Raw genomic sequence first — 17,335 nt, 5'->3', positions numbered from 1 at the left:
AGGAATCAGGATTATCAGGATAAAGTTTTGTAGATGGACACATCTGTAACTCTGTAAACTTTTATCTCTAGACACATAGACGGAAGCTTAGCTCAGGCTGTTCTCTGGAGCCCACTCTCCACGGATTCACATCAAGGAGCTTCATGAGTCCAGAGACTACATGGGAATGTTTTCCCAGATGCAGAGGGAAGTAAGAAATTCAGGCCTGGATACTTTTTGTGTTCACACATCCCTTTTCTTCTCCTCCACCTTCCAAATCACATTGTCAGAACCTGCCTCAAAACTCTGCTAGAAGGGGTTCAGGACAAGCAGCATTAATTCCTCTATTCAGATATAGAGGAAGATTGCCAAATAGGTCGGGATGATGCTGGCTTCAAAATAAGCAGTATACCACATGGATTCAGAAAGCCATCATCCATAACTTTTTTAAAAACCATAGTTTTAGGCCAATGAAAACCTACAGGAGAAATATTTTGTATTTGGGGTCACACAAGAAGACTTGCACAACATGGAGGGAAGATACATAGTAAATTTGCATCTTTATGGCTTTATTAAGGTGTAATTTTCATAAAAATAAACTGTACAAATTTAAAGTAAACGATTCTATAAGATTTGGCAAACATATGTATTTGTGAAGCCATGACCACAATCGAGGTAATGAACATATGCATCACCTCAAAAGTTGCCTCATGAACCTTTGTAATCCTTCTTTCAATCCTCTCCCTCCTGCCTCCAGGCAACACTTCTGTCATGAGTTAGTTGGCATATTTTATAATTTTGTATGATGGAATCACATGTACTCTTTTGTCTGGCTTCTTCTCAGCATAATTATCTTGAGATTCTCCCATGGTTATAATTATCAAGAGTTTGTTGCTTTTTGTTGCTGTGTAGTATCCCATCATAAGCCTATAAAACAATTTGTCTATTCACCTGCTGATGACCATAAGATTAGCCCCAGTGGGGCTATTACAAATAAAGCTGCTATGAACATTTGTGTAAAAGAATTTTTTTTAATTTTATATTTTATTTTTTAAAATTTACATCCAAATTGGTTAGCATATAGTGCAACAATGATTTCAGGAGGAAATCTGAACCATTTAGCCCATCCCCCCTCCCACAACCCCTTCAGTAACCTTCAGTTTGTTCTCCATATTTATGAGTCACTTCTGTTTGTCCCCCTCCCTGTTTTTATATTATTTTTGTTTCCCTTCCCTTATGTTCATCTGTTTTGTCTCTTAAAGTCCTCATATGAGGGAAGTCATATGATTTTTGTCTTTCTCTGACTAATTTTACTTAGCATAATACCCTCCAGTTCCATTCATGTAGTTACAAATGGCAAGATTTCATTCATTTGATTGCCGAGTAGTACTCCATTGTATATATATACCACATCTTCTTTAGCCATTCCTCCATTGATGGACATTTGGGCTCTTTCCGTACTTTGGCTTTTGTTGATAGTGCGGCTATAAACAAGGGAGTGTCCCTTTGAAACAGCACACCTGTATCCCTTGGATAAATGCCTAGTAGTGCAATTGCTGAGTCATAAAAAACTGAGTCATAGTCATAAAAAAAAACCTATTTTTAGTTTTTTGATGAACCTCCATACTGTTTTCCAGAGTGGCTGCACCAGCTTGCATTCCCACCAACAATGCAAAAGAGATCCTGTTTCTCCATATCCTCGCCAACATCTGTTGTTGTCTGAGCTGTTAATGTTAGCCATTCTGACAGGTGTAAAGTGGCATCTTATTGTGGTTTTGATTTGTATTTCCCTGATGATGAGTGATGTGGAGCACTTTTTCATGTGTCAGTTGGCCATCTGGATGTCTTCTTTGGAGAAGTATCTATTCATGTCTTTTGCCAATTTCTTCACTAGATTCTTTGTTTTTTGGGTGTTGAGTTTGATAAGTTCTTTATAGATTTTGGATACCAACCCTTTATTGGATATGTCATTTGCAAATGTCTTCTCCCATTCTGTTGGTTGCCTTTTAGTTTTGCTGATTGTTTCCTTCACTGTGCAGAAGCTTTTTATTTTGATGAGGTCCCAGTAGTTCATTTTTGCTTTTGTTTCCCTTGCCTCCGGAGGCGTGTTGAGTAACAACTTGCTGTGGCCAAGGTCAAAGAGGTTTTTGCCTGCTTTCTCCTCGAGGATTTTGATGGCTTCCTGTCTTACATTGAGGTCTTTCATCCATTTTGAGTTTATTTTTGTGTCTGGTGTAAGAAAGTGGTCCAGGTTCATTCTTCTGCATGTCGCTGTCCAGTTTTCCCACACCATGCTGAAGAGACTGTCTTTATTCCATTGGATATTCTTTCCTGCTTTGTCAAAGATTGGTTGGCCATATGTTTGCAGGTCGATTTCTGGGTTCTCTATTCTGTTCCATTGATCTGAGTGTCTGTTCTTGTGCCTGTACCATACTGTCTTGATGATTACACCTTTGTAGTATAGCTTGAATTCTGGGATTGTGATGCCTCCTGCTTTGGTTTTCTTTCTCAAGATTGCTTTGGCTATTTGGGATCTTTTCTGGTTCCATGCAAATTTTAGGATTATTTGTTCTAACTCTGTGAAGAATGCTGGTGTTATTTTGATAGGGATTGCATTGAATATGTAGATTGCTTTGGGTAGTATCGACATTTTAACAATATTTGTTCTTCCTATCCAGGAGCATGGAATCTTTTTCCATTTCTTTGTGTCTTCTTGAATTTCTTTCATAAGCTTTCTATAGTTTTCAGTGTATAGATATCTCACCTCTTTGGTTAGATTTATTCCTAGCTATTTTATGGTTGTTTGTACAACTGTAAATGGGATCGATTCCTTGATTTCTCTTTCTGTTGCTTCATTGTTGATGTATAGGAATGCCACCAATTTCTGTGCATTGATTTTATATCCTCCAACTTTGCTGAATTCATGAATCAATTCTAGCAGTTTTTCAGTGGGATCTTTAGGGTTTTCCTTGTAGCATCTGCAAAGAGTGAAAGTTTGACCTCTTCCTCACTGATTTGGATGCCTTTTATTTCTTTGTGTTGTCTGATTGCAGAGGCTAAGACTTCCAATACTATGTTGAATAACAGTGGCGAGGGTGGACATCCCTGTCTTGTTCCTGACCTTAGGGGGAAAACTCTCAGTTTTTCCCCATTGAGGATGACATTAGCGTTGGGTCGTTCATATACGGCTTTTATGATCTTGAGGTATGCTCCTTGTATCCCTACTTTCTTGAGGGTTTTATCAAGAAAGGATTCTGTATTTTGTCCAATGCTTTTTCTGCATCTATTGAGAGGATCAGGTGGTTCTTGTCCTTTCTTTTATTCATGTGACGAATCATGTTAATTGTTTTGCGGATATTGAACCAGCCCTGCATCCCAGGTATAAATCCCACTTGGTCGTGGTGAATATTTTTTTTAATGTGTTGTTGGATCTGGTTGGCTAATATCTTGTTGAAGATTTTTGTATCCATGTTCATCAGGGAAATTGGTCTATGGTTCTCCTTTTTAGTGGGGTCTCTGTCTGGTTTTGGAATCAAGGTAATGCTGGCTTCACAGAAAGAGTTTGGAAGTTTTCCTTGCATTTCTATTTTTTGGAACAGCTTCAAGAGAATAGGTGTTAACTCTTCCTTAAATGTTTGGTAGAATTCCCCTGGAAAGCCATCTGGCCCTGACTCTTGTTTTTTTGGAGATTTTTGATTAATAATTTTATTTCTTTACTGGTTATGGGTCTGTTCAAATTTTCTATTTCTATTTCTTCCTGTTTCAGTTTTGGTAGTGTATATGTTTCTGGGAATTTGTGCATTTCTTCCAGATTGCCCGTTTTATTGGCATATAATTGCTCATAATATTCCCTTATTATTGTTTTTGTTTCTGTTGTGTTGGTTGTGATCTCTCCTCTTTCATTCTTGATTTTATTTATTTGAGTCTTTTCCTTTTTCCTTTTGACCAAACTGGCTAGTGGTTTATCAATTTTGTTAATTCTTTCAAAGAACCAGGTTCTGGTTTCATTGATCTGTTCTACTGCATTTTTTTGTTTCAATAGCATTAATTTCTGCTCTAATCTTTCTTATTTCCTGTCTTCTGCTGGTTTTGGGTTTTATTTGCTGTTCTTTTTCCAGCTCCTTAAGGTGTAAGGTTAGGATGTGTATCTGAGATCTTTATTCCTTCTTTAGGAAGGCCTGGATTGCTGTATACTTTCCTCTTATGACTACCTTTGCTGCATCCCAGAGGTTTTGAGTTGTGGTGTTATCATTTTCATTGACTTCCGTATGCTTTTTAATTTCCTCTTTAACTGCTTGGTTAGCCCATTCATTCTTTAGCAGGATGTTCTTCAGTCTCCAAGTATTTGTTTCCTTTCCAAATTTTTCTTGTGGTTGATTTCGAGTTTCATAGCATTGTGGTCTGAAAATATGTATTTATGATCTTGATCCTTTTGTACTTACTTAGGGCTGATTTGTGTCCCAGTATATGGTCTAATCTGGAGAACGTTCCATGTGCACTGGAGAAGAATGTATATTCTGCTGCTTCAGGTTGAAATGTTCTGAATATATCTGTTAAGTCCATCTGATCCAACGTGTCATCAAAGCCATTGTTTCCTTGTTGATTTTTTATTAGATGATCTGTCCATTGTTGTGAGTGGGGTGTTGAAGTCTCCTACTATTATGGTACTACTATCGATGAGTTTCTTTATGTTTGTGATTAATCGATTTTATATATTTGGGTGCTCTCACATTGGAGCATAAATGTTTACAATTATTAGGTCTTCTTGGTGGATAGACTCCTTGATCATGATATAATGCCCTTCTACATCTCTTGATACAGTCTTTATTTTAAATCTAGATTGTCTGATATAAGTATGGCTTCTCTGGCTTTCTTTTGTTGACTATTAGCATGATAGATGGTTCCCATCCCCTTATTTTCAATCTGAAGGTGTCTTTAGGTCTAAAGTGGGTCTCCTGTAGACAGCATATTGATGGATCGTGTTTTCTTATGCACTCTGTTACCCTGTGCCTTTTGATTCGATCGTTGAGTCCACTGACGTTTAGAGCAAGTACTAAAAGATATGAATTTATTACCATTATGTTGCTTGTAGAGTTGGAGTTTCTGGTGGTGTTCTCTGATCCTTTCTAGTCTTTGTTGCTTTTGGTCTTTTTTTTTTTTTTTTTTTTTTATCTTTTCTCCCCTCAGAGAGTCCCCTTAAAATTTCTTGCAGGGCTGGTTAGTGGTCATGAACTCCTTTAATTTATGTTTGTCTGGGAAACTTTTTATCTCTCCTTCTATTTTGAATGACAGCCTTGCTGGATAAAGAATTCGTGGCTGCATTTTTTTCTGATTCAGCACATTGTGTATATCCTGCCACTCCTTTCTGGCCTGCCAAGTTTCTGTGGAAAGGTCTGCTGCAAACATGATCTGTCTTCCCTTGTAGGTTAGGGACTTTTTTTTTCCCTTGGTTCTTTCATGACTCTCCTTGCCTGAGTATTTTGTGAATTTGACTATGATATGCCTTGTTGGTGGTCGGTTTTTGTTGAATCTAATGGAAGTCCTCTGTGCTTCCTGGTTTTGATGTCTGTGTCTTTTCCCAGGTTAGAAAGTTTTCCACTATGATTTGCTCACATAACCCTTCTACCCCTATTTCTCTCTCTTCCTCTTCTGGGACCCCTATGATTGTGATGTTGTTCCTTTTTAATGAGTCCCTGATTTCTCTAATTCTTAAATCGTGCTCTTTTGCCTTCATCTACCTCTTTTTTTCTGCTTCATTATTCTCTATAAGTTTGTTCTCTATATCACTGATTCTCTGTTGTGCCTCATCTATCTTGCCACCACAGCATCCATCCTGATTGCATCCCAGTTATAGCATTTTTAATTTCATTCTGGCTATTTTTTACTTCTTTTATCTCTGAAGAAAGGGATTCTAATCTATTTTCAACTGCAGCTAGTATTCTTATTATCGTGATTCTGAATTTTGGCTCAGACATCTTGCTTCTATCTGTGTTGGTTAAATCCCTGACTGTCGTTTCTTCATGCTCTTTCTTTTGGGGTGAAATCCTTTGTTTTGTCATTTTGAAGGGAGAAAAGGAATTAATGAGGTAGAAAAATTGAAATTAAAAGGAAAATTAAAATTTAAAAAATATTAAAATTAAAAATTAAACACACACACACACACACACACACACACACACAAGTCGAATAAATGATGCTAGATCCTAGGTGTGTTTTGGTCTGGGTGTTGAAAGTGGTTTGGAAGATTAGAGGAAAAAAAGAGGGGGGGAGAAAAAAAGGAAATCGTTTGAGAATTTGAAAAATGAATACACTGAAGTAGACTAAAATGAGATGATGGGGTAAATAGAATTTGAAAAAATATACACAAAAGTAAAGAATATAGTAGAAAAAATTAAAATATATTAATAAAAATTAAAAATAAATATGATTTTTTTCTTTTTCTGTATTTAAGAAAAAAGAAAAGAAATGAAAAAGAGAAAAATATTAAAAAAGAAAAAGAAAGAAAAAAGAAATCGTTTGAAAATTTGAAAAAGTGAATACACTGTAGTAGACTGAAATAAAATGATGGAAGTAAAACAGAATTTGAAAAAAATTACATTAAAGCAAAAAATATAGTAATAAAAATTAAATAAAAATATTTTAATAGAAATTGAAAGCATAAATTAAATTTTTCTCTTTCTGCATTCAAGAAAAAGAAAAGAAATGAAAAAGAAAAAAGAAAAAGAAAAAAAGGAAATTGTTTGAAAATTTGAAAAGGTGAATACACTGATGTAGACTAAAATAGAATGATCGAAGAATTTGAAAAAAATTTACACAAAAGTAAAAAATATAGTAATAAAAATTAGAGAAAAATATTTTTAATAAAAATGAATTTTTTCTCTTTCTGTATTCAAGAAAAAGAAAAGAATTGTAAAAGAGAAAAAGAAAAAAGAAAAAAAAAAAGAAAGAAAATTGAATAGATGAACCTGCTAACAGATTGAAGTAGGACTGAAATTGCTTCGTTTTCCCCTAGAGGTCAGTCCATGTAGCTCTTTATAGTCCATAGATTAAGTCGCGGTGAGGTTTGTGTTCTTGAGCCAATTTGGCCCAGTTGGGCAGGGCTCGGTGTAATAGCTCTGCTCTCCACTAGATGGCGCTGCTATCCTACTGGGGTGGATTGTTGCAGTCGACATCGGTGCGTATGCGCATGCGCATGCGCTGGAGCGGTGAAAAATGGCGCCACCCCGCCACCCAGTCTGTTCTCCCGGATCAGCATTCGTGCACCGGTCCTCCGTCTTCAGCTCCCATCCACTCCCCACTTTTTCACTCTCCGTGACCAGGCCCCAGGCAGTACCTCTCTCCTGAGTTTTGTCTCAGATGCGGCTCTTTTCCCTGGCCCCTTATTTCTGACGGACTGTGGCTTTGACCCGTTCTGCCCCTCTGCGGGAGGGTCTCACCGAACAGTGGCCGAATGCCGGCTTCACCCAGGAATGCTTGCTGGACCCTGCTGCTGCCGGTGCCCCGAGACTGTGGCCAGGTGCCAGCCCTCCCCAGAAAAAGTTCATGAGATAGTGTAGCAGCAGCTTTTCAGGGATTATGGAAAATCCCAACACACATCTGGTACCAGGCTTCACCTGTAACGACCTTTTTCCAGCACCAGCGAATGTGGCCGTTTTCTGAGCTCTGCTGGGACCAGGTGGCTTTAACCGTCTCTACCAAACGTCTTTCCAGCAGTGGAACCGCTTTTCCCTGTGTGGACCGCGAGAACCTCCCCGACCCCACTCTGTTCCTGAGGATTCGCCCTTCCCACCAGAGCGCCACCAGGTAGGGAGCTGCGGAGTTTCAGCCTTTGAGCTCCCCTTGTTTACAGTCTTAATGGCATTTAAACCCTCTCCTTTCTCCTTTCTCCTTTCTCCCTTTTTAGTTTAGTTTAATACCCTGCAGCTATTTCCAATTTTCCACTTTCTCTCCAGCTGTTTTTGGGGAGGGGTGATTTTCCCATATTCTCCCCCCATCCCCAGTCTCCGTCCTCTCTCCGCCCGCAAAAGCAGTTCCCTACCTTCCGCAGCTTCTCTCTCCCTGAGTTCACCACTACGCGCCACATACCTGCTGACTTCTGTGGTTCAGGTTGTGCAGATTGTTGTGTTAATCCTCCAATCAGTTTTCTAAGTGTGTAGGATGGTTTAGTGTTGGTCTGGCTGTATTTCACGGATGTGAGACACACAAAAAAACTTCCATGCTGTTCCACCATCTTGGTTCCTCCTCCTAAAAGATTTTTTTATTGACATATGCTTTCATTTCTCTTGGGTCAATATCTGGGAGTAGAATGGCTGGTCATATGGTAAGTGTATATTTGACTTTGTTAAACCAATTTGTTCTTGTAGTTTTTTTTGTAGATTCCCTTGCATTTTCTGCTCAGTTATGCTGTCTGTTAATGAAGATAAGTTCACTTCTTCCTTTCCAAACTGTATGTCTTTTGTTTCTTCCACATGCCTTATTACATTTGCGAACCTCTAATTCAATATTAAATACAAGTGGTGAGAGCCAAACTTTTTCCCTTATTTCCAAAACAAGGAGAAAGCATTTGGCTTTCACCATCAAGTATAACATGTGATGGAGGTATCTTGTTGAACCCCTTTTTTAAGTTGAGGAAATTCCCATCAGTTCCCAATTCACCGGGAGTTTCAATCAGGAATGGATCTAAATTTGGTCAAATGCTTTTTCTGTATTTAATGAGATTACCCTCATAAAAAAAGCTTGTCAATCTCTTAGGATACGTTATTGATAAATTGTCACGACAAAATATTAAGGAAAATATTACTCTCCCATTTTGTAAATAATGGAATGAAGTTCAAAAGTATCAAGAAAGTTCATGGCAGAGCTAACAGTTTTGAACACAGAAGTCTAGCAAAAACCTGTTCGGTGTTTTTGCCACTATACATTGTTTTCAGAGAAATCTGAGAGCCTAGAGGGTGGCAAAATGACTTCTTCCCAAACCTTTCGAATATTTTAAGACAGTCTTTAATAAGTTATTTAGGCAAGTGAAACTAATAAAGCAAATTAAATAATTGCAGGTTTGGCTCTTTTACCAAAAGAGGAAAGAAAATCTTTTATAAAGGATACTCAAACTGGTGTTCAGGAGCTGACTCCTGTATAGGGGCCTCACCATTCCATTCAGAGCAATTATTAGATACCTGCTTTAATCAATGCACCGTAGTAGGCATGACAAACTCTTCTAGAGTTTTGTGAACCACTGGGATACTGGAGTTTCATTCATGACTAGTGATTACTCTCTCTCTGATCCTTGAAACTTGCTTGTGATAATGCATCTAAGGGCATAGTTGATCCAATTAACCAGTATAAATGTTTCTAAATTTTTTTATTTTTTTATTTTAAATGTTTTTTTTTTTTTTTATTTTTGAGAGAGAGACCATGTGGGGGGTGGGTGCAGAGAGAGATGGGGACAGAGGATCCAAAGCAGGCTCCGCACTGACAGCAAAGAGCCCAATGTGGGGCTCGAACTCACCAACTGTGAGATCATGACCTGAGACGAAGTCAGACACTCAAACTGACTGAGCCACCCAGACACACCATCTCTCAAAAAAGTTCAAATAAAATTGCCTTATGATCCAGAAATTCCACTTCTGGTATACTTCAAAAATTGGAAGAATTTCACTATAAACCCCAAACATTGAGACATTTATAAATTCCTGTTTCCACCAAAAGGAAAGTTTTGCTTTGGAAGACCCAAAGGTGCAGCAAAAGATGGATATGGATAAAGAAAATGTGGTATGACATACACTGAAATATTACTCAACCTGAAAAAGGATAGAAATTCTGACACATGTTGCAACATGGGTGAACCTTGAAGACATTATGTAAAATGAAAGTCACATCATGACCAATACTGCATAATTCCACTTCTAGGAGGTGTCCAAAATAGTCAAACTCATGGAAAGAGAAAGTAGAATGGTAGTTCCCAAGGACTGTAGGGATGGAGCTATTGTTTAATGAGTACAAATATTCATTTTTCAAGATGAAAAGATTTCTGGAAATGGATAGTGGTGCTTGTTGAACAACAATGTAAATGTATTTCATACCACTGAATTGTACACTTAAAAATTGTTAAACTGGTATAAATGTATGTTACAATGGTAAAATTTTTTAGTTAAAATTTTTTAAAGAGATTCTTGTTAAGATTTCTACCCTACCCATCTGCTTTCCACACAAATATAAAAGAGTGTTACAATGCAAGACCAATTATCAACCATCCATTACCATTCGAATGTGAAGGCACTGGGGAAATGAGGTTAGAGGTGGAAGGAGGAAAATGGAGAGAAGGAGTGGTGTTGGACTGTGGAACATTGATCAAACAAAGAGGGCTCAGAAGTGTGCAGTCTGAGCCATGTGCTGGGAAAAATGCCTTTGAAAAAGTTTTGAAGTAAAGGGTGGGAACAGACAAAGAGGACAATTCACACCCTGCTACTTCACAGGGTCCCCCCTAAGAGCCACTAATCATGATCATTTGCAGATAACACTGTTGGGAAGCAGGTAAACCTCCAGAATGCAAATCGAGGACATAAATGCTAGGTGTGTTAAAAAGATGGGATGAGCAATAGTACAGACATATGTCGCAGAGTAGGCACCTTGGAAAATACATGTAAGTACAGTTGACTCACAGTAAACAAACCTAATTAAACCATGTCATTAAGCAGAATAAACCAGCGTGACATAAAACAAAAAAAGGAAAACCACAGAAACATTCCATGGCCTTCCTTATTCTAAATAATGGCTGCAACATAATATATATTCAAGATATACTTACTGAATAAAATTCACCTGAAAATCCAACAATTCACACACATTTTTACTGATTTTTGAGTCAAATGTTTCCGAATTTACTTAGCTAATTCTCACAGCTGAATCTAATTGCAAAATGGCAAATTGTTTATCGTGGCTTTTCTAGTTTTCAATAAACCCTTTCAACACAAATTTTCAGGGGTAAGGATGTTTTTGATGAATGATAATTCTTATCTAGAGAGGTATTTTCTTAGAGTCAGGTTTTCCCTCTAACCCTCCATCTGAGCTGCCCCAGCCTTAGCCACTTCCTGTGTAGGATGGACTTCCCTGCCTTGATCCCTACAACAGGTGGATGTATCAACAAGAGCTCTGGGGTTTGGGTACACCTCCCTCCAGCATGCCTCTCACTGTGGGCTCCCGAGTGCACAGAAATACACTGCAGAGTCCTCCAGCTGTGAAGCTGAGATGACAAGATGGATGGATTTTCTTGCCTTCTGGAAATTCAATGAGTAGCGACCTTCTGTGGCATTTTGTTGGTTGTGAGAATCCTGACGAACAAGGAAAATCATCTCCCCGCGGCTGGGCTGCTTGTACCACAATAGACTATAATTTGGATCGCTGGTGTCATATGTGCATTCCAGGATGACAGCCTCCTTCTCCTGTACTAACATCGCTGGTGGGGCTTGAGTTACCTTTTGGGAAATACTGGATCCTGAAGAAAAAAACATGGGATCAGAGTTTCAGAATAAGTCATCTGGCACAAGGAAATTGTGTTTTACACACTATTATCCCTCCCTTCCAAGGTACCCACAAGACACCACTTATGTCCCCTGTTTTTAGGTCATACAGGAGGAACATTACAATGGGGGCCATCCTTACCCAGCCACATTGAAGCCATTACCACCTTCAGAAGGCTGGACAGAAACATGTTTGAGTTTTTCCACTAGATGGGAAATGTCTTCTTCAATTTCAGAGCTCGGCACCGTGAGGGGAGCCTGCCAGGGTGAGGGAAGGATGGCTGGGTATGTGCTGCTGTTGCCCCAGAACAGGAAATAGAGGTTTCCTGTAGCAAGTTGTGTGGGTCATGTCACACTTCTCTCTGTACCAGCTGAGAGTCTCATTATCCAGACTTCTTTTTGCATTCAGTGACTCTAATGTGTAAACAGTCACATCTGAAAATGAATGAGTAAAATTTTATATTGAAATGAGGATTGATGGTTTAACTATAATATGTTCATTCATCGCATCTGTGATGAAAGTGGGTGGGAGGCACTTACTTAAAAAATATGACAACTAAGGGTCACTTTGGGAACACATATACTAAAATTAGAATAATACAGAGAAAAGTAGCGTGGCCTGTGTGCAAGAATGATGTGAAAATTCATGAAGTAGTCTATATTTTTAAAAATACTACATGTAATGTATTATGGAAACAGCATAAGATATAAGAATCATGAAAAAAGGTGTAAGAATCATGTATGCTCACACTATGTTATTTCACGTAAGATAGAAATAAATCACTTTATGATAAGAAGGCAAAATGTTTAGACTAACTGTAGCTCTTTCAATCTACCTATTAGTATGCCAGTATTCTTCCTCACTGTCAATGTCTGTTCAGATGCCTTTCTTGGGGCCAAAGGCTGAAAAATCTAATCACTTTTTGCTGAAAGGTTTAGACTGAAGCCCTCAGATAATAGATCCTGTCACCGAGGTCTCCTTCTTACATTGTTTAGTTTTAACAGCTCAGCTCTGTTTCAGAAAGGCCAGAATAGACATCAGAGTTTGTTCATTAATTATCAAATGTTTAAATTTATATTTTTCCCATTACCTCAGTTGAACCACAGTAAGCCCCTGTACTTTGTATGCTCAGTTCTGAAAAGAATATACCCTAGGTGACACCATACACCTCCACAAGACTATTGACCATATGATGATTGATTGTGATAAGACTTTCTCTGTGTGCACAGATTAAAAGTAAGGTTGTGTCCTAAGGATATTTTTCAACATCATGGCAAACAGCAAAGATCCATTGCCTCTTACTGTTGACTTCCTGATACAGCAGCAAAGACTTAACATCCTTGTCTCAAAATCATTATAGCTTCAGCTAAATTGGTTGAAGCATCTTCAGAATTTGTACTGCAGTCTCCATGAAATATGATAGAACCACATAGAGTACAACTGTCAGGCTCTCTAAGTGATAGACTATAACTCTCTATAAACACCTAATGTTTTTCTACCAGCTGGCAGAGTAAATGTGAAATATTATTAATTTCTCCTCCTATTACTCAACTCTAACACATTTCTCAATGAAGGGAGTCTCATGATTGCACTTGTGTCATTCAAGAAGTGTCCATATCCAGGGTAAATCTGTCAGACACTCTGAGACCAGATTCTGAATTAATAGATTTTTAATAATCTTATCTTAAACATTGAAAGAGACAATACCAGACTGGTCATGCAATTACCACTCCAGAATCCTTTATAAAATTCAATCACTTAGCAGAAGCAACATTAATTCAAGTGGCTGAACTAATGGATATCTTTTGGGCATGTCAATTTCCAAAAAAAATTATGTAGTCAGTATCAGTCAATATGCTTTTAAAGTATTCACACCTTCCAAACACTATAAAGACAGTGAGATTCCTTAACTTTCTTTTATTGACCCTTTCACATAGCTCATGTATCTTATAAGAAAGGAACAGCAAATACATGAATTATTGATGTCTTCATGTTAAAAAGAAATTTTATCATAATGACGAAAGATCACGATACAAAAGACACTGTAGAAGCTAGGGAAAAATGCCCGAGCAGGCCATCACGCTACACATACGTTTCCAACTAAGGTCCTTATGTGAGCACCTCTTTTTTTTTTTAATTTTTTAATGTTTATTTATTTTTGAGACAGAGAGAGATAGAGCATGAACAGGGAAGGGTCAGAGAGAGAGGGAGACAGGATCTGAAACAGGCTCCAGGCTCTGAGCTGTCAGCACAGAGCCTGACGTGGGGCTCGAACTCACGGACCATGAGATCATGACCTAAGCCGAAGTCGGACACGTAACCGACTGAGCCACCCAGGTGCCCCGAGCACCTCTTAAAAAACATAAAGACCAATCCATGGAAAAGTTTAATAATTCCAATTTGGTTGCAGAATATTTGCACTAAGCTTGATAACGAGTCCCACATCAGGTGAGCTCGGGCCCCGCTTCTTGGTAAAACACAAGTCCTGGGTGAGCCCTGCTTCTCTCTCTCTCTCCCTCCCTCTCCTTCTTTCTCTCTACACACCCCCCCCTCAACTTGTACCCTCTCTCTCTGCCCCTTGCTCACTTGCACCCTCTCTCTCCCTAAAAAAAAAAAGACTGTGGTTAGTAATGTTTAATTCAATCAAATGTGAAGTTGACTCAGGGAGGTTTGGAACAAGTTGTCTCTACATTAACCATTAGTCCAAATGCCTTTGTGTGCACTGCACTAACGAGGCGGCTAATAAGTGCATATAAAATGTTTCCCATATGCCTCAGAAAGAACGGTTTTAATTATAATGATAACACAAAATTACAAGTCCAAGAATACATTTAATTATCTTAAAACCACAGAGCTTTATTAAGAAAGGAAGACATATAAATGGAAAGAAACAGAACGCTCTGAAACAAATAATCAGATATACACATTAAGGACTTTTATTTTTCACAATCAATTTATACATTTAATTCCATCATAAAAAATTTGATTAAAAGTATGTTTAAGTAGCAGAATTCATCTTTCCTTCTTTCTTTAAAAAACATCTACTGGGGCGCCTGGGTGGCTCAGTCGGCTGAGCATCCTACTTCGGCTCAGGTCATGATCTCACAGTTCGTGAGTTCGAGCCCCGCGTCAGGCTCTGGGCTGACAGCTCGGAGCCTGGAGCCTGTTTCAGATTCTGTGTCTCCCTCTCTCTCTGCCCCTCCCCCGCTCATGCTCTGTCTCTCTCTCTCTGTCAGAAATAAATTTAAAAAAAAAATTAAAAAAAAAAAAACATCTACGGATAGCCTATTATGTGAAAAAGTTTGTGCTAGGTACTGCGAATACAGCAGTGAATGAAATACAAAATTCTGTCTTCTAAATTCTATGGGAGAGTAATTGTGAAGAGATACTTAGAGAATTTTGTAAATGAGAATAGATTTCTGAGTTTTATCTTAAGTTCATATTGTCAAGTCATTCCCTATCTTAATTTCTCTCAAACACACAAATAATAGACACCATCACTGGGCTCTAAAGGAAAACCCATGCCACATTTTCTGAAAGAGAAAGTGATCAAATCACATATATGGCTGTCAAATTTTGCCCCAAATACAGAGGAAGAAAATTAGTATGAAACTGTACTTAATTAAAATATTTCACAGAGCTATTGTAAAGCAGATGTTAAATAAAACATTAAAAATAAAATAAAGTAGATTTTAGAGGTGAAAACATGATGGAAGGAATGCTCAAATCAAATTATATTAAGTGAAAAAATCATGTTCCTAATCAGAATACAATTTTTTAACACTAAAATGAATATTAGCAATAATATCTGATTATAGAAGTATGACTTTCATATTTTTCACTTTATGTATTTCTATATTTGACATGTAATGTCAATCAGAAAAATAATAAAATCAGAAAAATAATAAATGCTGCTTTGAAACACAACATTTAAATGCCCATCTCACCCATAGTAAGGACTGAAATAGTAGTACTAAGGGGTTATTTATAAGAAAGGCATCTGAATACCATATGTAAACTCACATTTAAAGTCTGAATTTCAAAATAAAACTTTACTAACTCCCTTCAAGAATTCCATTGAGCAGCAATCATCCAAGAAAATGTTTTAACCCTGTCTGGGTCATCTCGATCCCAGTTGTCTTAAGTTATGCTTTAATGTCTAACACATTAGCTTCTGCCTGCAGACAAACAATAGCACAAACGATCTACTTGAAGTTCTGTGTCAAAGGACAGGGACTGCCCAGTCACAGGTTTGGGTGCAGGCAGCAGCTGTCTGGGACGCAGTGTGCACTTGCTGCACAGAAGTAGACAGCTGAGTCTGCAGGCTGGGTGGCTGCGATGTGCAGGGACAGATGCTTGGCCGTCTTATTCAGTAAAACAGTGAGTCTTTGGTCTTCTTTTTTGGCCACACTTGAACGAATGTCTATAATGAGCTGAGGACCTTTTCCAAGTTCTTGCTTATACCAAGGGAAGTAGTTTGAGGCACTGTCTGAGTAACTACAGGTGATAACAGAGCTGTTTCCCTCCTGGACACTCAGGGTGGATGGACTCTGCTCCACATTCTCTCCTCTGCTGAGCCCTGTGCAGAAAGAAAAGGTCAGAGAAAGGAGAGCAGTTCCCGCGTTATTACGCTTCAGAATTCCCCTTTTCTCCACTACCTGGAGGCAACCTGAGTAAAGTCAGTCTTGACTTCTCAAGACTATCCACTAATTACTCTGTTTCTCATAAACACTCAACTCACAGTGCAGTGGCAGCCACAAGAGCGTGATGAAAGCCCCCTCGGATGTCTTCATGGTTCCTCCCAATTACAATTACAATCACTTTCAGAATTGCCACCTCCAGCCAGCACAGCTACTTCTAGTACCGGCCGCCCTTCTTTCCTGCATCAGTCAGAGTGGTTTCCCACGTGTCCACCAGCCAATAAGAAGACGACTGTGCTTCTGCCAGACCTGCTCCTGCAGATGCTCTACCATGGACCCTCCGCCTGGTCTGCGGCAGCTCAGGTGCACCCTCCTGTGGTCACATCTATACTGAACTCACTGGTGAAAACTTTCTTCCCCTACCCCGTGCCTCTGAGGGACTCAGACGCATTAATGGCAGCAATACATCAAACAAATTACATCCTAGACCAGAGACTAGATGCACAGGAAGAATGTAAACATTAAGATTTATACCTCTGCACACTACTGAGTCACTGCTAAGTTCAAAAGAGTAGATCCTGTTGCTGTTTATTCAATGATGGGCCTCATGTACATGTTTGAAAACGAGGAAGGAATCATGATTCACTGTCTTAAACAAAGAACATAGAAAACCTTCCCTTTCTGCCAAATCTACCAGCCTCATTTGTCTGTCATGGAGAAAAACTTTCCTAAAAGGAACATGCAAGCCAAAGATTAGAGTAAAAGAGAGAATATCATTTGATATTTCAAATAAGATAACTTTTATCTCAGTCTCTGCTTGTCCGAGCTGTCTGGCCCATGACCTTGCTATTCCCAGAGGACTGACAGTACCAACAGTCAGATGTGGAATCTTCCCTCAGTAAGATGACTGTGACAAAAAGTAGAAGACCAAATTTCAATCATAAGGGAGCAGGGAGATAACTTCCATCACTTACTTATTAATATTTCAACTATAGGAAACAGTTTGACCAAAGATTAGATTAATTTGCATAAAGAAATCTGACATGCTATTAAGAAATCTATTTGAATGTTATGTGTCTTATATTCTGCAAAGTATTGAAAGACAGACTAGACGTGCTGAGCAAACATCAAGCTGCACGCTCAGAAAATATAACCACATATGACTTTATCCTTGAACTGATTTCATTTTCTCAAATCAA

The 17,335-nt window shown here is 38.5% G+C and overlaps 1 non-coding gene and 2 gene segments (V, D, J or C); 1 reads left to right on the top strand and 2 right to left on the bottom strand.

Annotated features, from left to right (window-relative positions):
• Nucleotides 1-11,103: 11,103 nt before the first annotated feature.
• LOC102969974 lies at nucleotides 11,104-11,792 on the bottom strand. The segment is given in 2 exon segments: nucleotides 11,104-11,470; nucleotides 11,638-11,792. Coding segments are annotated over 2 exon segments (357 nt in total).
• A 263-nt stretch (nucleotides 11,793-12,055) lies between these two features.
• On the top strand, nucleotides 12,056-12,161 carry LOC122239827. Its single transcript, XR_006219212.1, has one exon. It is a non-coding gene; the product is annotated as a U6 spliceosomal RNA (small nuclear RNA).
• A 3,510-nt stretch (nucleotides 12,162-15,671) lies between these two features.
• Nucleotides 15,672-16,373, bottom strand: LOC107180491. The segment is given in 2 exon segments: nucleotides 15,672-16,075; nucleotides 16,238-16,373. Coding segments are annotated over 2 exon segments (387 nt in total).
• Between the last annotated feature and the right edge of the window lie 962 nt (nucleotides 16,374-17,335).

The sequence above is a fragment of the Panthera tigris genome, chromosome B3 (assembly GCF_018350195.1).
Source record: "Panthera tigris isolate Pti1 chromosome B3, P.tigris_Pti1_mat1.1, whole genome shotgun sequence".
NCBI classification, from domain to species: Eukaryota; Metazoa; Chordata; class Mammalia; order Carnivora; family Felidae; genus Panthera; species Panthera tigris.
The sequence above is the reverse complement of the archived record's forward strand: the minus strand, read 5'-3'. Positions and strand labels throughout refer to the sequence as shown.